The sequence below is a fragment of the Numenius arquata genome, chromosome 4 (assembly GCF_964106895.1).
Source record: "Numenius arquata chromosome 4, bNumArq3.hap1.1, whole genome shotgun sequence".
Taxonomy (NCBI): domain Eukaryota; kingdom Metazoa; phylum Chordata; class Aves; order Charadriiformes; family Scolopacidae; genus Numenius; species Numenius arquata.
In genome coordinates this window covers 21,550,812-21,571,541 of record NC_133579.1, presented here as the reverse complement: position 1 = coordinate 21,571,541, position 20,730 = coordinate 21,550,812, and the positions used below count along the sequence as shown (strand labels likewise).

Here is a 20,730-nt window from a genome sequence, read left to right as displayed (position 1 = left end):
TCCCTGAGGGTCTGAAATGACTTCAGAAGAAGCAGTTTGGTTTTAGCCCATGACCACTTCTGCATTTTTGGAATTTTTCTGAACCAAATGTTTATTCACATTTTGCATATAAGTCCCATATAAATTAGTTGAGCTTCAAGAAGCTGTTGTTTAGCACACAAAAAGATTCTCAAATGTTGTCAGATGGGAAAGCTGCACTGTCGGTTCATCATTATTTCAACTCCTTTCCTACCCGTTACCGGTTTTGTTGGTATCCAATCAGTACCTTGGTAAACAGTAACTCCTAAGGAGGAAAGGGAAAAATAAATTAACAGGCTTCTGCTGAAATCACCAAATTAACAGGCTTCTGCTGAAATCACCAATTATATTTACAAATGTAAATGGATTACGTTTAGCCATGGTACATACAGAATTTAATATAATCTAGAAGTTGCAGTCCCAAACTCGAAGGGAGACATTTTAATTGCTAAAAGGCCCAACTTTCTTTCCCAGCCCTCCTCTCAAGCCAGAAGAGTTATTTCATGAGGTCTGAGAATGTGGCCTAATTAGCTTGTAAGAATATTTTCCCAATGAATTGTAATTTTGCTTTTCTAAAATTTGCCTCAAAATGCAGTGGAAAAAATATTAAACTTTGCTGAATTGAGAGTAGGAGCTTTTTCATGGAAAAAGTTCTGGGGAAAAATCTGTACTTACTAGACACAGCACATAGTTTCAGGATAATTATATGTAAAGTATGAGTGGGCAGAAAAGCAGTAGAAACACCAAGACAGTAATAGAGTTATTAAAATACTCTGTGATAATCTTGAACAACTAAATTGTGTGTTGAAATTTAATTATGAAATTAGTTATTTGATATCTTAATTTAAAATCTTTTCATCAGTTACTTTAAATTGAACCACTGCTGCAAACATGCTACTCTATATTGTATTGTTTTTCATGCTATTAAAAAGGTGTTACATGAAACCTGTCACCATGTATGTTGTTCCTAGTGTTTAACTTTCAAAGATGTGAGAAGAGGTACAGTAACATTGCTCACCCAGTATGAGATCAGTGATGAAATTGTCTGTCTGTCTGTGTGTCTCTCTCAAAGCTGTTGTCTCCAATTTGTCACGTCATGATGGAATGAGAAGCAGTTGTTAAATGCAGACCATTTTCTGTGTGATGTAAATCTGTATAATGCTTTTACAAATGGTTCATTTTTACTCGATTCCAGCATTCATGATACCACTAAAGAAATTTAAAGGGGAAAAATTGGATTTGTTTTGCCTCTTAGAGTATTTGGAGAATATTTTTTCACTCATTGACATAAATCTTAAAAAGGAAGGTGAAAAAAAAAAAGGTCTTTTCTGTGACTGTATTAGCTTCAGCTTCAGCTCTTAATTAAGGAGATATGTTTTGATGATCTCTCGGGTGAACGGGACTTTGTTTCTGCTGCTTAAACCTCCCTGTGGAGAGGATGGTGCTTGAGGATGGTACCTGTGAGCTGCCCTCAGCCTTGAACAGTGCTTAGTTCCCTGTGACTGTGCATCCCTGGTTGATGCTGGAGAAGAGCGTGCTTCTAATCCCATTTCCTGCTGCCTTACAGATTGTTTCTGCGAGTACAATGAAGCCACGGGCTGTTTCTTGAGTATGCAGGCTCCTTTCCTGAGTACGCAGACTCCTCTGATGGTTCTCCCTGACTGCACAGAGAGCTGTGCTTGCAGATCATGATCTGATGGGACAGCAGGTCTGGTCTTGCCGGTGGCCTTCAGGCTCTTCTAGAAGAACAGTCCAGGCACATCCTAGGGAGAGCGTGTTCTGGGAAGCCCGAGGTTGAAATGGGTAGCTCGGCTGCTAACTGGTTCATCCAAGCTTTTGCCACCACACAGTGCCAAGTGTGTCCAGAGTGAAGCGTTTCTACAACTGCTCCGCAGAGAGCGTCCTGTGGGCAGGCCGGGCTCTGCGGGATCACTTGGGGCCAGGGAGTTCCCAGGCTCTCTGCTGGAGGGATGCTCCTGCGGTTACCGTACCAAGAAATAGTGCCACCTACTGATGAGCTTCAGTTTTATACAGCGTTTGGTTTGTGGGCTGGAGAAAAATGCTTGCACTACCACATCCAAGAATGTACGCCCAAAAATTGTTTATTTCTCAGTACCGCATAATTTCCTGCATAAACTGTAGAGAAAAGGAATTAATTTATCCATTCTGAAAACATGGTATTTTTTTTTTAAATGCTGAGCTCTTAACTCCTTCAGTTTTCTTCTACTACTTTTTCCTTCAGTGCTCCCACTTTCTTTCTCATTTATGTCAGTCTTGTTTAAGAAAAAACCCTTTTAAACGAAATGTATAAAATTTTCCTGTCCTGTCCATCTAAAAGTCTCAAATACTTCGGTGCTGTTGAAATGTTTTCCTAGACTTGTTTTCTTTGGACCGTCTAAAAGCCTTCAAAATTATCTGTTTCATACTTAAGTTCTAAGGCAATAGACAGTAAACAATTTACAGTAAACCTTTTCCCTCCTTTCATTTAATTCTCTCAATTCCCTCACCTCTGCTGAGTTACGATGACAGTGCAAATATTTGTGATTAACATGGTTGCTTAATGAAGCAGAATCAGTCTGCGTCATATGATGTTTCTTTATGAATCTTACTAGTGTTACAGGAACTGCTGCAGTGGCTCACAGTATAAGTCTGCCTAGTCCAGTGTGCCCTAGCTGTAAAGAGATGTGTATGCTGGATGTGGAAATCAGGGAGCAAATCCTTGTTCATCCTTTGGTGAGCTGACATTCCCTTGGACTGTATCTGCAGTGTCTGCTTCTCAAAGGGAACTGCACTGAACAGGTCGGGGCCAGGGGACCGATCTACTTGTTTGTGGTCACATTGTACTACTTGCTCGCTGCAAGGCCAGAAAAAATACCAGGATCGTCCCCAGCACCTGCATTTGGCCGTACACAACAGTGAGGAGCAGAGCAAGCCTGTCAGGTTTGCTCAGGCTGGAGTTTCCTCCCGCCTGATCTTGCCACTTCCTAAGAAGGTGCGAACCACAAAGCTGGGGTTAAATGAGATTGTCCAAGTCTCACCCGGCTTTTTCAGCAAGTTCAGAATTGGCCCGTAAAGTGGGGAAGGGGAAGTCCAGCAGCTGTGTCATCTTCTTGTTTCTTGCATTTCTAGGTGGAGCACCATTGGGATGTCTACTAGCTCCTTGGATACCTTCAACAAATAATAGATGCTGTGAGGTCTACCTTGCCAGGTCCCTGGAGGGTCTTACTGGTTTTTTGGGGTCGGTTTTTTTTTTTCCCCTCCCTGAAACTTGGAATCACCAGGTGTTTTGAAAATCTCTTTCTCTATACTTCCTCTTCATTTTTGAGGAGAAAGAGCACTGGGTGCTTTTGGCCTATTCTTAAGGAGAGAGCAGCAGCAATGGCCATATGCAGGTATTGAGGGAAGAATAAGAATCAGGAAAGCCTGTGATATCCTCCCAGAGTCCTCTCCCAACCTCTTCAATGTTTAACTCATGGAGGGGGAAGCCACCCTGAGCCAGATGTGGTATTTAGTAGCCCATGATGAACTACTTTCATAAGCTTGCCTAATAGGTAGTCTTTGAATTGATGTAAACTTAGCATCCACAATATCCTTTGCAGGTGTTTTTGGATTCCTTTGCAAGGTTGCTATTTGTTACAGGAAGAACTTCACCGTACTCATTTTGAACCTGCCTATTCCTATTTTTAGTCAATGCTCTAGACTTAGTATTGGAAGAAATGCTAAAGCTAAATTGTGTGTCCATCTCCTCCGTGTTACTTTTGCCTCTAGAGAACTCTTGCGTGTTTTGTGAACTGTAACGAAGAGTCCTGCTTAGGTAATTTTTCTTGTATGGAGGCTATTCCGTACCCTTGATCATCACAGAAGTAAGACTGAGAATAAGCATAGGAAACAAACAAAAGAGTATGAGAAAGGAGACTAGATGAAAAAGCATATACGTCATTTTCACATTGAATTAAGAATTAAAAATGTGTGAAATTTGGATGGTTTTGCCAGTTAAGAGATTTTTCTGAGCATATTATCACTGTTCAACAAAAGTAGCAAATGTTGCTTGCAAAGATTAAGTATTGACAGCACAATCAAATATTTCCAAATTTTGTTCTAAGTCACTTCTGGGTCAAAACAGCCATTTAACAAAAGCATTTTGACTGTAGTTGCTTCACCTAATATTTTGGCTCATCCCTCTGCCTTTCCATCCCTTCTTCCCTGATTCCAGCTGGCATCTGTTGTCTCTGTCACGCTATCCCAAGTGCAGTGCTGTATTAGTCAGATTGACAGTCATTCTTTTAGTGATGCTTGGAGTGTCCCAGAATTGTTCTGGAATTTCTCCAAAAATAGCTCCAGCGCTGTGATCCAAAGTGAAAACCTTTAAGAAGTCACAAGTGAAAGAAGGAATTCTGAATACATCTCGTCACTGGGGTCTCTTGGAGGGCCTCAGAGCAAGACTTCTATCGAGCTGCTGTTTTCATTCAAAGACCTCATGAATAAGAATAGGAAGTTACTGCTTTCCCAGGTGGTCCCTGCCACAAGGCAGATACTGAAGCATGAAAAATAAAGGCTCTCAGAGAATGTACTGAAGCCTATAGAAGAAAGATATATTCTTTCTTTGCATTGAAAATGAGAAATAGTTCTGTTTTGAGTTTTTGGTAACATCCAGTGTGCATAGCTGAGGAAAAGGCGAGAATCTAAGTTCTCTAGAGCATCGTATGATAATGATATGCCAGGGCTAAGGACAAAGCAGAGAAATCTAATGGAACATAAATAAAATAAAGTCAATCTCTAAAGTATTGTAAAACAGGAGAGAACAAAAACCCCATTATAATTTTTTTAAATCTGCAGCTTGATCACTGTATGAATGGGCACCGAAACATGTTTGATGGAGTATCAAGGGACAGGACTCAGCAGACGAGGTGCTCCTTGAGTTCCCAAGTCCAAAGTCCTTTATATAGGAGAACACAAATTTTTAAAAAAAAAAAACCAAACCAAACAAGCAAAAACCAAACAAGAAAAAGTTGAAAAGTACATCTTGGGCTGTTGATTTCTGCCAGGTTTTTGTCTCTTGCTACCTGTTCTCTATGATAAAGAAGTCACTGTGCTGCCACTTGTGCTGTATGTCCATCACTTGTTTTTTATTCCAGCTGGTACATTGCAATAATTTTAGCGAAATCTTTGAGGGCTTTTCTCCCTTTTTTGCATTATTTTTAAACAGAAATATTGCCAGACACCATGATTCCACAATATTTATAAGTGAAATGCAAAATTAAGTGTTGATAAGGCATTCTTAGTAAGAAGAGAGTGAGTCCTCCAGTCTTTCAAACACATGTAATTAATTCTGCTAAATCTAAGGACATAGGTATGTGCCCTCTCCCCGCATGTTAAATTAGCGTTTGTATCTGTCTGACAATGTGTATGTACAAATAAGGAAGGAAATGAAATGTGCTCAGTGCTTGGCCGAAGGCCTAAAATGATATTTTAAAACATACCCAGAAAACAAGAAGGAGCATATTTAGTCAGGTGTTTGACATAAAAAGCAAGCTGTTACCGGTTTTCTTACTAGGTGATGTCTATGCAAGTTCAGTTGGCTGGTGGAGCAATTTCAAAATCAACGTGCTGCTTGTGGGGTGGTAATATGTTGCCAGTATAAAACCTATTGCATTAGAGATGGTTAGCTCACAATTAAGAAGAGGAATTTGATAGAAGAAAAAAACCCAGTGTCTGTTAGATACAGTGCTAAAAGTTAAGGCTCAAGTTACTTGTCTTTGACGCCAACTCTATTTTAGCAAATGCTGAGACAGGGCTTGCAGACCTCATTCTACACCCACTCACTTGAATATGCGAGACAGGCTGGAAATTATTGTGAAATGCTGTCTTTTAACTCCTAAGGAGCTATGCCTGTAACATTCATAAGGAAAAAACCAACATAGTTCAATATTTAATTTAGTGAGGTTGTACTCACTGATACCCTAAAATAGTCAAAGTGAGAAAATTACAAATTAAGGATTAAATAAACCTTGCAAAATTGAGCAGTGGCAGTTTACAGGAATGCTAAAATGAATGCTGCTGTCACACACCATCTGCTCCTTTAGGCACACATATTAAAGATAGTCTTGACCTGTCTAATCCTGCAGTATTTGTAACTGACTTCCAAGCTTTATCACAGTGCAAGGCTGGTTTACTAAGGGACCGAATCATGGCTATGTGGCAGAGGAGTCTGCACACAGCAAGCAGTTGGGATTTTCCAGGAGGTAGTTTGATTTCCTGCTCTCCTGTTAATTACATGCTTCCAAGAAACATGTAAACATCTTCCCTTAGATATATTACATTCATGCAAACTGCATGACCCCTTAAGCCCTGTGGTGCAACGCCTGTTATGTATAATCTGTTCTCTAGGCAATATCACACATTTGGTCTGAAAAGATTCCTTGGTGGCATTTATTTCTGTATGGTTGAAATTTGCAATACAAGTTATTTTTTTAAAGATCTAGTGCAGGTATTCCCGAAGGATGTGCTGCCACAGGAGCCTGCGCGCTTTGCTCACAGCAACGGAGTTTGCTCCTACCTAAAATGAGTGGTCCCAGGGAACAGTATGTGTACAGGCCCACAGACTGCAGAGGAAAATGGGAGGATCAGCCTCTTCTTAACTTTTTTTCTTAGAAGTTTCCTATCTAATATATCAAAAGTTTAGGAAACAGTGATCTCTATGGAGCTGCTGCTCAGAGTACAACAAAAATGAGCTGTGTGGAATTTATTTTTTTTTTCCGGTATTACTTTTCAACATTTCATGATAACTTATTTTTAAGCTGCATTTTGAGAGACATTTACTGATTTCTCTTTGTGTCTATATTGCTCCTGGCTTCTATAATACTGTTTCTGAGTTACTGTCATCCTAAGTAATTTTTCCAAAGGAGGAGGTTATCTAAAAATGATAGTAGAGTTTGAAAAATTAAGTAAGCAAACCAAAATAGGAGCATGGGTACATGGGCAATACCAATGGCAGATTAACTGCTGATATCCAAAATGTTCCTGACTCTAATTATTACTCACCCGTTATTTGGACTTACATTGTCTGAATGCCTTCAGTATGGCAAGAGAGCTATTTGTTGCCATTTGAAGATCCACAGGAACATACCAAATAATAGGTTAGTTCCTGACAAGAAAAGGCCACAGCCATGAGAAACGTGATGACAAGATTTCAGGTATTTTCCAGCTTTCAGAACCAACGCACTGGGCAGGACACAAAGGCAAACTGTTACTGATGGATGTCCTGTGTCAGGATGGGCCCCTGTGTTACATTTCATTTCTCAACATACGACAGTGATCCTAGAAACAAGCTATCTAAAGATAGTTCTTAGGTCAGTGGTGAAATGGATCCTTACTTCAGAGTGTACAAACACCACCTCTGTGACATCAGTTAGTTGCTGAGCTAGTATATTAAGCTGACTTCATGTTGTGAAATGCATATCACTGTGTGATAAAGGATGATTTTATTTGCTTAAATGCATCGTAGTGAACAAGTGTATCCAGAGTTGGTTAAAAAGCTGCATGTTACAATTATCTCCAGCAACAGTTAGAGGAGGGGGAAAAAAAAAAAGCAGGCAAGCTTATACTGGCAGCACTTCACACAAATGTCCTCGTTAGAGGTTTCACACACAGCAGCAATAGCTCTTTGGCTTCAATTTGACCTTTGCAGATGTAGCCTCAGAACAGGGTAAATGGGTCATATAAAATAACTCACTGCTTTTCAGTAGCGCTTCACAGGGCATTATATATCACCGTAGATGTAAGACTATTAAATGAGTGCATCAGGCTATGAAAATAGTTTTTCATCATAAGGTTCATCTGGCATGGAGCTTGGAGACCATTATATATGAATCCCAAGGGAGAAAAGATTAGCTTCCAAGATTTTGACTGCAAAATGCTAAGTCTAAGTCATCAGAATCTCAAGCTGTTTCAGTGACCAAAGTTATTTTTATTTTTGGAAGTGGATTATTGATGACACATCCCTACAGCCCTCAGCACACAATCTCAGCTGTCTGGACATTCCTCGCTGCCTGGCTACAGAACGCATCTGATGCTCTTATATGGTCTCTTGGCTGGGTCTGTAGGTCTCATAGCTTTCCAGTGGTTAAGAGGTTTGTCCCCACTCACAGGTTAACTGGTCTCCTACATTACAATACAGATACTGGGGAAACCTGAACTTGGAAGGTCATCATCAGTTAAGACTCAAATATCCTTGGAAATTCTTCCTCAATACCATGCCTCCCTGAGTAGGTATCTTTACATTAAAATGGTTTCCTGTCCCTATGCCCTGACCAGAGAGCACAGCACCCACACAGTGTGACAAGGAACAAAGCAGCTACAGCCCACACTTCAGCTGGCTGTTCAGAAATTAAGAGGAGCAGTACAGAAGATTTTGAAGCGGACAATTTCCTCTGAAGGAGGATGCCAGATTCTTTTTTATGTAACTCATATTTATGATTTTAAAGTCACTACTTCAGAACTTATTTCCAGCAAGAAAAACACAGGTGGATTGGCTGCCCAGCACCTGGAATTTACTGAGAAGGCAGGATCAGGAAAAGAATGGCTTGGAGACCCAGTGTTCAGAAGAAAATTGATCCTCTGAATCTTACGCCATTAAGATATTCAAAGGAAAAAAAATAATCAAGATAGTCTAAAATCTATCCTTAGCACAGGCTGCTTCCATATACGCACACAATATTGAATTGCATAGATGTGACAAGATCAGTCTAAAGAAGTGACAGTGTAACTGTTCTTTGGCTTACTGTTACCTAGCAACACTTCAACAAGACCATGTTTCCTAGATCTCCACACTGTTCTCTTTGTCACATGGGCAGTGTAGGTGACAACTTCCATACATGCTTGTAAACTACATTCTAAAAAATAAATAAATAAAAATTAGCTGTTGCTGGAACCTTGCAGGCATCCTATGAAGAAACACCTCCGCAACTTCACCGGAGAGCACTGAGAGGTTAAAAACAAAGTTTTGTGAAAAGGAGCAGATGCGGCAGTCTGAAGTAGTATAGCAAAGAGCATAGTCCGGGTAGGAGGAAAAAAAAAACTGAAGCTTAGTTTCAGTTAGCAGATTAAAACACTGAAAACTCATTTTAATTAAGCCCAGCAATGGAAGAAAACGCCCAATAATAAAAAAAAAAGTATGCCAACTGAGTATACTTTGTCAGGTTATCTTGTTTAAGGAAGCTAAATCCAGAATATCTTCAAGAACTACCATACTGGGAGCACAAGCAAGATTAAGTACCCAGGCCTTTATGCTACCCCATGGGAAGTGAGACAAACTCTCCTTGCAGCATAAGCTGTCCGAGCCTTTACAAACCCTTTAGCTGAAGCGAAATTCCTGTTCCTTGGGGTCTTAAGTCATGTGAAATAGCTCAGGGCATGGTATCTGGATAATAGGTCATCACTTCAATTGATAAATACGTAGGTAAGATAAATCCCCCTCATGCTTTTCAGCTTGCAGTACCCAAGAGAATGAGACACGTGAAAGGACATGTGTCCTCTTAGCTAAGAGCTATGAGAACACCCTTTGTCTTTTCCTGGTATTTGAAACAACAGCATCAGCACAGCCATTTCTGAATGAATGAGTCTTGCTTGCTTAAAAGTCATCTTATCAATGGAGCTGAGGACAATGTATGATCTTTTTAAAAGTGAGGGGGGCTTTAGCACATAATAGGGCTTTACCAACTTCTCAGAATTACTGTGCTCTCATTCTCACATGCAGATTAAAAGCTGCGGAACAGTAAAGGCATGCAGGTTTTCTGGCCGTGTATTACTGTTAATTAGAACCAGCACAAACACTGTATCTCAGAGACAGATTCCTTTGCACAAGCTGCCTTCAGCAGAAGGGAAAAATGCTTAATTCCCACTTACTACCAGCATAAAAACTTCACGAACAGGGATGCAAACTTTGAGATTAAAATATTGCTAAAAAGCTATCACTATTAAAAGGAAATAAAAGCTGGGCATGGTATCTGCTTAGGAATCACAACTTTTCTCTGCTGGCTGTCAGGCAATTTTAAGAGTCTTCCCTAACCATTTCTTTGGCTAACTGCTTACACCAGTCAGATCCCACTTCAAAAACCTGAGATAAGAGATTTGTACAGCTGCATTTTAAAAGACACCAGCACATACTGGTAGGAGCATTTCAGAACTGTGATACTGCACAAAACAGTATGAAAATAAGTTTTCCAGCTTGATTTCCAATTGCGAGTAAAACACAATTAATACACCTGCATTTGTAAATGCATAATAGAAATATGTCATTCTTCACAAAAGAATTGAGGTATTTTTTCTATATAGCAATCTTTATTTCAAAATGGCATTTATTACAAAAATGTAAAAATCCAGCTAGACCAGAAACATTGAGATTATTTTCCTGGACTATCAAGTCCATGGATCTTTGTCCCCATATCCTTCTCCTCACAATATTTTCCCCATCCAGTCTGATTACACAGGTGCAAGTGTGCCTAAATGGCCTGGAATAGATAAATACATCGAGAAAGGCAAAAGCTGTAAAGCTAAATGCATGCAAGAAGTTCTATCAGGAAGAAACCCTCAAAAATAAACATAAGTGTAAAGTAGAGAGAGATAATCTGCAGGTATCCAGGGATTTGCTCAGTCATCCTTGTCTTTCGCGCCATGTTTCAGGATGCGCGTGAATTCAATGTAGTTGAAATTCCCCTTTTTGTCGATGGGTGCCTCTCTGTACAGCTCATCTACCTCTTCGTCTGTGAACCTGTCTCCCATCGTGGTCAGCAGCTCCCGCAGGTAGTCTTCCTGAATGAACCCTAGGACACAATATAAGAGGATGACATAAGATAAAGGAATTTTTGCATTTATCTGCTAATAGATGGATGATAATTTCTTTGAATTATTTGTTTCAATTAAGACCACCTACAGTCTTTGTTGCCAAATAAAAAGAAAGCCATTAAAGCCTATTACTATAATTGCCAAATAATTGCAAGCATTCAATTAAGTCAAGCCTCTTAGTTGATTTGCACAGTCCCACTACTTCAAGTAAAGGCCGTTCTATGATTTGCCTGTGTTGTTTCAAAGAATACATGAATTCGTCAGTATACATATTGGACCTTCTTCCCAACAGCAGGGTTGTACTCCCAGTAGTACTGGGTGCCGTCTATCTCACAACTCTACATTTGGCACAAAAGGGGATCCATTTGTACAGAACATTCCTAGTGAAAACCACTAAGAAAAACAATGATGGAACTTGACCACCAATATCCAACAAGTGCATGAAACACAGGGAAGTTTGAAATATTCCAAAGATTTACTAAATTGGTTGCAAAGACTACATTGTCGGCCTTGGTTATTAAACAAACAGCCTTATAAATAACTTTATCACCACTCTTGTGAGTCACACAAGGCTTTTCTTGTATTAATTTCCTTCTCCTTTAAGTGCAGCTTAACATACGGAAGGTGGATACAAGTTGCTGACAGAAAACGAGTTCTTCATAAGAGCACAACTTTGAAGACAAGGATCCCCATTACAAAAGTTGCCCCAGAGCTGAATTTTAAGTTTAGAATAATTTAGGACCCTGGTTCCCAATCAACATGTTTCCTCCCACCCCTGCTCCCCGCCCCCCCTCCTGTCTTGATCAACACAACCAAAGTGCCAGAACTTTGGGGCTTGACGTTTTATAGCGTTTGAAAAGGTAATTTCAGCTGCTGAGGATACATGGCATGATTTTTAGTTTGCAGAAATCAGAATTTTCAGAGTTAAAAAAATTCATCACCACTTCTATGAATACCAGTATTTACTGTTACAAAAGTGAGTAGAAATAATACATGTACATGGTTATTTTACCCACATACCTGTTGCTTCTTCATCAAAGCAAGCAAAAGCATTCCTGATTACATCTTCCGGATCGGTGCCATTTAACTTCTCACCAAACATTGTGAGGAACATGGTGAAGTTTATGGGGCCTGGAGCCTCATTCATCATGGCATCTAGGTATTCATCCGTTGGATTCTTTCCTACAAATAAAGGCATTCATATTTGGCTTAGCTTTCAACCTAAAAGAGAAAGGAATCTCAACAGCCTAATACAAACTGAGACACCTCTCATAACCTATCCCAAACTCACTATTTTAATTGTAATAGCACAAATTTGCTTGGCAACCGTAAACAGAAAAGGGACCTTACCAAGGGAGGCGAGCATATCGTGCAAGTCCTCTTTGTCAATGAATCCGTCCCTGTTCTGGTCAATCATGTTGAAGGCCTCCTTGAACTCTTGAATCTGCGACTGATCAAACATTGCAAAGACATTGGAAGTGGCACGCTGAGGCCGCTTCTTGGTGGTCTTCGTCTTTGCCCTTTTGCTAGACATGTTGGCTGTTGGTTCTAGGGAGACAGAAACATATCCATGATTTAGCCTTATTGAAATCAGATCACAAGTCCCCGGGGGAGAGACAGATAAAGGAATATCCAGTTCCACGTTATAAGCAAATGCCCCAAAGTACACTTTTATTTTAATATCTCCTGCTGTATTCTCTTTCATTTGGAATTCACTTGCTATTAAGCATAATGTCTTTCAGGATTGAGGGACTGGCACTGTAGGCCAACAATAGTCTACATTAAAAAATAAATCATATTTCTTGAAATGAAAGTCATGTAGTGCTTGTATTGCTGATTTAATACTCTCTCTGCACTGTCCACAAATTAAGATGACTACATACTTAGCAGTTTAGGAGGCACTGTTGACCTACTACATAGAAGGATACGGGCTGCTAACCCAGCATAGTATGTAGTGATTAAATAAATCAAACCGGATGCTAAACTAACATTTGGGAGGCAAAAAAGGTATTTTAGGGTCTTAATAGCATTTAGAATAGCTGCTCTTAAAAGAGCACTATGTCTCAGGATGTAGAATGACCCTGACGAGAGCCTAATGTTTTTGTGAAGATCACTGGATGGTGCCGGAGCTGGGAGAAATCTGCTAAAGAACTCCCATGAAAGTGCTTTCAAAGTCAACTAGAGGATTGTATGTGTTAGAAAAAGGACACTGACGTGGTTCAAAAGCGCTACATTGCTATTCTCTTACACAGTGAAACTATTACACAATACATATGCAAATGCAAGCATACTCTTTTAAAAATGAATTAATGACATAATTTAAAAGAAACAATCTTCAGAATTTAAAAACTATTATCAGCCTTTTAAAACATTTATATATTCTCCTAGAATCTTTATATAGTTTCATGTATCACAAATATACTAATTTCATTACTTCCCTTGAGCTGTCAAATGAAATAAAAGTGGTAGTTTACATGTTATAACACTAATAATCAGGGTAGAAGTGAAGCTTTCAAATTAACTGCTGCTTTTTAGCTGGGAAGATACCTTTAGCGTTCAACTATGGTTGATGGTAGAAACACAAAAAGCTGAGTCATTCACTGAAATGCAAACAGAGAGACCTCAACACTGCTACTGGATCAAAGTAAGGTAGACCCTGTCTAATGTTGTTTCTAAAAGTCTCATACACCTCTATGATTTATTTTTATCTAATGCAAGCAATCCACACTGCTAAAATCCTATATTATGCCCAAAGCAAATGTTGTGCAAACCAGATTCCTTCCATCCTTGATTTTGAACTTTACAGGAAGTATCTGCAGCAAGTTTCCTGAAATAGGATGAAGTTAAGCTTCACCTGCAGTCACAAGAATGTCAACATTTTGAAATTTAAACTAAGTATTAATTTTATAGCTAAAAAAAAAAAAAATTATCTGGTCAGAAATGCAATTCTAATCAGAGTCATAGCACAGTTCTAATGATTTCTTAGATAGTTTGCCTGAAGTTACTGTATTTTCTGTTAGAATCCTAAAAAGCAAGACTGAAGTCCCTAACTTGGATTCATCCTTAAAAAAACAGGGAGTAAAATTAAGCAAAGTAACTCTTACATGGTCAATCAATCCAATATTCAGGAAAAAAAAAAGCAGTTAGGTTTTTTGGTTTTAATTAAAAGACAGACATTTTACCTTGCTTTGTATCAGACACAGGACATGCTGTACCAAGCATCTGGATCATAAAAGGATATTCCATGGTTATGTCCTTCTCTGTCTACAGACAGCGTTACCGATTTCCCCTGCTAACTCCACACTTTTAAATCCTACGTGCATATACAACGTTCTTCTGACGTATAAAAAAAACCCTATTATGTCCCGAACTAAAAATAGCCTATGAAATGCAACTGCGCATCATTTAACAACACTGGAGTTCTCTTCATTGCATTCACTAACCACAAGCTATCTGAGATGTTTGGCCTCCAACAACACTTCAACAAATGAATATGAACTCCTAACATCTAGTTATTTATGAAGACAGCTGACAATAAAGGTAGTTTGCTTTCAAGCTGCAGACAAGGGTTGTGCATAACTTCAGCCTTTTTCTTACCTCTGTAAAAACACTCATACAAGTTATTATTAAACTATGAGTTATTGATTAGAAGTTCCACTACCCAGCATAAACAGTATCTGTTAATAACTGTTCTCTGAAATAATTTATAGTTTTCAGGATATGGCCTATTTAAAGTAAACTAAAAAGTTTACTTTGCATGGCCTGCAAGGCAGCACTCCCAGCAAACCACTACCTGTGATTCTCTCGGGTAGAATTCAATCCTAATCAAGACGAGGTAACAACAGACTACTGCGTAGCTACACACAGTGAGAAGAAAGCCCGTTTCTTTTCTAATTCTGTTCTGAAGATTGCCATATCAGAATATCATACTAGAGAAGACAAAAAAAATTGCCAATGCGTGCATTGCTATTTTCTAAGTTTTTCTCAGCCATGCTTGGGAGGCAGCCATACAGAATACAGAAGGTACAACTCTTTCGCTTGAAGAGACCTGTCAGCCTGCATATAGAGAAACATGAGGTCTCACAAGACCGTAGTGCTTCTCAGCCCAAGTTTGGTGCAGCTGTGCCTGAAATGGTAAAAAAACTGGCTGGATGGCTGGGCCCAAGGAGTTGTGGTGAATGGAGTTAAATCCAACCGGCGGCCGGTCACAAGTGGGGTTCCCCAGCGCTCAGTATTGGGGCAGCTCTGTTTAACACTTTTATCAATGATCTGGACAAGGGGATTGAGGGCACCCTCAATAAGCTTGCAGACAGCACCAAGTTGGGTGGGAGTGTTGATCTGCTTGAGGGTAGGCTCTACAGAGGGATCCAGACAGGCTGGATCCATGGGCCAAGGCCAATGGTATGAGAGGTTCAACAGGGCCAAGTGTCAGGTCCTGCGCTTGGGCCACAACAACCCCATGCAGGGGTACAGGCTTGGGGAAAAGTGGCCGGAAAGCTACATGGTGGAAAAAAACCTGGGGGTGTTGATCGACAGCTGGCTGAATATGAGCCAGCAGCAGGCCCAAGTGGCCAAGAAGGCCAACAGCATCCTGGCTTGTATCAATGTTGTGGCAAGCAGCACTAGGGAAGTGATCATCCCCCGGTAATCAGCACTGGTGAGGCCCCACCTCAAATACTGTGTTCAGTTTTGGGCCCTAAGAGAGACACTGAAGTGCTGGAGCACATCCAAAGAAGGGCAATGAAGCTGGTGAAGGGTCTGGAGCACAGGTCTTCTGAGGAGCAGCTGAGGGAACTGGAGTTGTTTAGCCTAAAGAAAAGGGACTGAGGGAAGACCTTATCGCTCTCTACAACTACCTGGAAGGGGTTGAGGTGGGGGGCGGTCTCTTCTCCCAAATAACAAGGGATAGGGCAAGAGGAAATGGCCTCAAGTTGTGCCAAGGGAGATTTAGATTGGATATTAGGCAAAATTTTGTCACTGAACAGGTTGTTAAGCATTGGAACAGGCTACCTGGGGAAGTGGCTCAGTCACCATCCCTGGAGGTATTTAAAAGACATGTAGATATGGCACCTAGGGACATGGTTTAGTGATGGACTTGGCAGTGTTAGCTTTGCAGTTGGACTCAATGATCTTAAAGGTCTTTTTCAAGCTAAAAGATTTTAAGAAATACTGCACGCAGCTCTGGGAAACTATTAGAACGTGGGTGATAAACTCAGAAGTGTTTTTCACCCCATGTTCAGAAGAACGGGGACATCAATCCAGTTAGCCAAAGAGATCAATTTATGACAAAAGAGTTCAAAGTGTTTACATTAAGCATTACCTCTCTGTGTACAGCAGCAAATGATGCAACAAGCAAGAACTAACCTCATTTGAGTCAAGCACTGGACCCACTAATTTTAGACAATTTCATCGGATAAATCCACCAGGTCATTTATTGACAAAAAAAAAAAACAACCAACCAACCACGCTTTTATAATTGAAATATAAGTATAAGCTGGAAATAGAAGAATTTTAGTAGATTAAAAAGTGGAAATACTTCACATTACATAGTACAAGTCATGACAGGCAGGTTTAGTCTGTTGTTAAATACTATGATGCACTGAATGGTGTGGGCCTTGTTTTAGAAACTGTTCAAGGAGCTTCTAAATTAAGATCTTGCCTGTTTCCAAAAACATAACCTTTATTTAGGAAGATTTTAATATATTTTTTAAAAAAAATTAATAAACTGCACTCACTAGCCTAGAGAGGTAATATCAGCACTGTGCTGCTTGTACGCGTCCATTCATTTGTTTAGTTGAGCGGTAAGTATCAAACTACAGAAGCAGAGAAGGTCATCTTATGCTCCTTACCTCTGGAAAAAGGAGAAACCCTGGAAGGAGATAGAACTGTCCAACTGAAGAGCTTGAGCCTGACAGTGAGAGATGAAAATTTACAACCCACTTGCTGTAAACAGCAAGTTTGATCTGTTCAGAGGCAGTGACCAAAAGTTATGCTTCAGAGAACAGCCTTGTGTCTCAACAGTTGGTTTTATAATGACTGTGAATGTCTATCACTCAAAATTAAAAAAAAAAACCACCACAAACAAAACCCTAAAAAACTACAACACAAAGAAACACACAAAACACACCTGAGAATGTGAAAATGAAATTTAGTACATGAGTACTTCAACACTGCCAATTATTTAGGAACTTTATTAAACTAAGATAAAGTCACCGTTAAACTAAGATAAGTCACGTTAAACTCTTATATCATTAAATTCAGAAGCCAGGCCTCAATGCTACAGCCCAAATTCTGTCCACGTAACCAGCTGCAGCACCTGGTACCACCACTCGCCCATCACAGCCTGGATGGCAGCAGGAAGAGATGACAAGACCAAGGCACTTCAGGGCATCTGTGGCAAAGCTCAATGAAGAGCAGATTTCACTTCAGAGAAAAGTGCCCTGGGCAATCTCAACCTAGTCTTGAGGGCATCTCAACGCACTCCTCATTAATAAGCTTCCCCAAACGCTTGTACAGGAGTCAGACCTGCCTCAAAAGCTACTTTTGTGACTCAAACAAAGCCTCCATCTGCAGATTAGAGAGCGGGAACCGCTACCGACTGTCCCCAGGAGCTTTGCTGCGGCCGTAACTATTTCAAAACGCAGGCAGGAAGGGACAGGCTCAGACTCACCACCTCAACCTCCGCCAGCCGCAGCAGCGTTCCGACCGGCCCTTCCCCTGCTCTAACAACGGCGGGGAAACGCCCGCCGAGGGGCCGGAAGGCGGCCCGTCCCTCCCCACAGCCTGCCCGCGTCCGGGGGTGCCCGTGCCCGCGGTTGCGCCCCCGGTGTCGCCCCTCAGCACCCGCTCCCCGCTGAGGGAGAGCCGTGGGGCCGGCGCTCCGGCCGGGCCCGGTAGCGGCGAGGAGAGGGCCGGGGTGGGGTGAATGCTGCCCCCGAGGCGGGTAACGCCTCAGGTGGCCCCCGGCCCACCGCACCCCTCGCTTCCCTCCGGGCTCCAGACCCCGCGGGCGGTCGCTGGGCCCCCCCCACCCCCGAAACCTACCTGGTGACTGCGGGAGCGGGTCCTCGTCCGAGCGCGGCGGGGAGCGACAGCAGCGGCGGCAGCACTTCCGGAGAGGCAGCGGCCACCGCCCCGCCGCCGGCGCAGGGGAAGGAAGGCGTGGGCGAAACCATTCGTGGTAAGGGGGGGTGGCGGCAACGAGCCTCGTCGCTCCGGCGGCGAGGCGGCTAAAACAGCACCAAGTAAAGGGTAGCGACGGCGGCTGTGTCTCTCCCGCTTCCTCTCAGGGGTCTTTGTCCTCCGCGGCAGGGTGGGGTCGAGGTCCCGGGCTCAGCCTCTCTGCCGTGTGTCGTCGTCTCCCCCCCCCCCCCCCGGCGGAGCGTTGGTGCAGCGCGGTGCGGTCACCGCATTCCAGGGGCAGGAGGGGGCGGAGGCAGCGCCGCGTCTGCCCTTGTAAGGCAACGGCGGGAGTTTCCTGCTCGCCCGGCTGGCGGCGACGGGCGGGGCGGGGCGGCGACGGGCGGGGCCTTATCTCATCGCCCCGCCCCTGTCCGGTCCCGGCCTCTCCCGGGAGCCGGGGGACCCCCCCCGCCGCCGTCCATCGGCCCGCACAGCCGGCGTTCCCGAGGCTCCCTTGTCGGTCAGAGCGGCGTTCGGGTTTGAGAAACCCGCAACAATTCATCGGCGTTTGGGCAATTATCCTGTCGCCCGGTGACCCCTCCCCAGCCGGAGGAGGGGAATCGGGGAACACAAAGAAACACGAGGGTTGAAAGATAAATAGATTTAATAGACTAAGACTAAATAATTAACAATATGACTACTAAAGAACCAGTATTGATCCCGATACCAGTATAAAACGCACAGCCAATGCTATCAGTAGGAAGCCGTGCGCTCCCAGCAGTGGACACCAAATGTCGGACGCAGCGGGTCCTACGGCTTCGGGAGGAGGGGAAGGACTCGGAGGTCCAGCACCGGGGCAAGAAGTTCCCAGGAGCACAGCAGCCATCAAGGGAGAGAGAGAACTACACAGCAAACTTCCTAATTAATACTGAATGTGACATTCATGGTACAAAATAATCCTGTTGGCCAGCCTGGGTCGAGTGTCCAGGTCTCGCTCCTCTTCATCCCCACACCTGGCCAGGCTCGAAACTACTGAGACCTTGAAAGCCACCTACCGTAGCTGGCTATGAATAAATATTTTCACAAATTCAGACACTCGAGTCTTCTAAAAATGCGGTTTTCCCAAACCTTAGAGGAGGCCTTACTGCAAAGTAAAATTATTCAAAGAGAAATTAACCCTGTGTTGCTCAAACCAGGACAGGCGGGATGTGCCCCCCAGGGCTCCCCTGGCCGGGGCAGCTGGAGAGCTCCAGGGGAACATCTCCTCCACCCAGCCGCGGAGTCAGGAAAAAGGTCTCCCACTTGCAGAGTTTTCCCTGGTGCTGGTGCTGCCGGCAACATTTTTCATTTATAGGGAAGCACGGTGGCTTCTGTCACATCTGCACTTCCCTGGTGGGCTGGAGGGATGCTCCAGCACACCTGCATGGGGTGAGTCTTCTGCACTGAGCCAGGCAGCACCGGACCCCAAGCGCTTGTGCTCCTGTCGCAGAGCAGCTACGATGTGGAAGCTGAGACAGCCTTTCCTCTCGTGATCCAGAAACGGGTCGTTCCTCCTGCCCCAGACAATGAAATAAATAATACTTGATAACAATGATTTCCTATTTTTTGCCTTCAAAACTTGATATAATATTATCTCAATGATTTATAAGTATATTTATTTTAATGACCTATTCTAAACCAATTTTTTAGCTTACCCAAAATAAAAAATGTACCAATAAAAGAACAAACAAAGGCTAAAATGTGAATAATGAATGTAGGAGGATATGTCAGAATAAGCCTTCACACCTGGCATCTGTGTCTGAAGTATATGGATATGAGTAGCTGCCAGGTTTAATATTTAACACAGTGAGTAATACTTAATACATTGACTAACCACAGAGGACTTCAGCCTATACTCTAAATTATGATAGTTGAGTTTACCTTATTGCACAGTGACCTTTCGTAAGATTTTTTTCTGAATAATTTCTTAATGGGAAAAGGTGTACAAGCTTTTATTTTGAGAAGTAGGGAGAAATTTAGAGACTCGCTAGATTTTAGGTGTCTTTAGGAAACACAGACAGCAGGAATATGGATTCATGAAGAACAATCCCGTTTCCAGAAAAAATAATTAACCGGTTGTAAAAAAAATACAGTTAATTTGTAACATTCTGCTTCATTAAACTTTTTTAGACGGTATAAAAGTGTCATGAGTTCCACTTTACAGAGGGTGAGGCTGAAGTACATGTGGGCTAGACAACCAGTGAGACATAAATGCTAAAGAATGTTGGGAATGTAAATGGATTTTCAGTAAGGTCAGTAGTTTCGGAGCCTACCTTCAATGGTATTTGGAAGCTTGCACGCTTCCAAAACTCCTATGAGCTTCCAGTCTTTGGACACCTGAATAACTTTAGCATCTACCTTAAAGTACCTTACCTGCTACTTCCTCAGATCCCAAAGGGTCCTAAAGGAGGAAGTTTTCCAAAGCTACTTTTAAACTCTATCCTGAATATATGCTAGATTTAGGCTAATCCTCCTGGATTGGTGTGTGGATCCTCCTCTTTTGTATGTGTGGATCCTCCTCTTTTGTATGTGTGGATAGTCTCATTGCAGTAAATAGAGTATTAATGGAGCAACTAGGCTCCTCTCTTGGCTTCCTCCATCTGCCCGGGAACTTCTCTGTGGTGGCTTGTTTGGGGAAGCATCTGCCTTCCTGGGCTTGCTTGGTCACTGGCATTGTTGCGTTTTGCTTCCATGTCTTTTCATGCTCCA

General features: G+C 42.2%; 1 protein-coding gene across 3 annotated transcripts; it reads right to left on the bottom strand.

The window, feature by feature from the left end:
- Nucleotides 1-7,481: 7,481 nt before the first annotated feature.
- LOC141463876 (myosin regulatory light chain 2, smooth muscle minor isoform) lies at nt 7,482-18,234 on the bottom strand. Of its 3 annotated transcripts, none has more exons than XM_074146541.1 (4): nt 17,905-18,234; nt 12,211-12,408; nt 11,881-12,042; nt 7,482-10,838 (listed from the first exon to the last, which is right to left on the bottom strand). In XM_074146541.1, exons 2-4 carry the CDS (start codon nt 12,392-12,394, stop codon nt 10,666-10,668), a joined length of 519 nt encoding a protein of 172 aa, XP_074002642.1. In that variant the 5' UTR covers nt 12,395-12,408; nt 17,905-18,234; the 3' UTR covers nt 7,482-10,665. The 3 variants fall into 3 exon arrangements, with proteins under 3 accessions (XP_074002642.1, XP_074002641.1, XP_074002643.1); XM_074146540.1 differs by lacking the exon at nt 17,905-18,234 and adding an exon at nt 14,043-14,141 and having other exon boundaries at nt 9,121-10,838; XM_074146542.1 differs by lacking the exons at nt 11,881-12,042; nt 17,905-18,234 and having other exon boundaries at nt 9,121-10,838; nt 12,211-12,394.
- Between the last annotated feature and the right edge of the window lie 2,496 nt (nt 18,235-20,730).

What these genes read in the sequence shown, in the direction of transcription:
- LOC141463876 (XM_074146540.1), bottom strand. Translation starts at nt 14,106, where the DNA reads ATGGAATATCCTTTTATGATCCAGATGCTTGGTACAGCATGTCCTGTG. An exon ending in CGATATGCTCGCCTCCCTTG is followed by an intron (nt 12,043 to 12,210) that starts GTAAGGTCCCTT and finishes CTTTATTTGTAG; the next exon opens with GAAAGAATCCAACGGATGAA. An exon ending in CTTTGATGAAGAAGCAACAG is followed by an intron (nt 10,839 to 11,880) that starts GTATGTGGGTAA and finishes ATTGTGTCCTAG; the next exon opens with GGTTCATTCAGGAAGACTAC.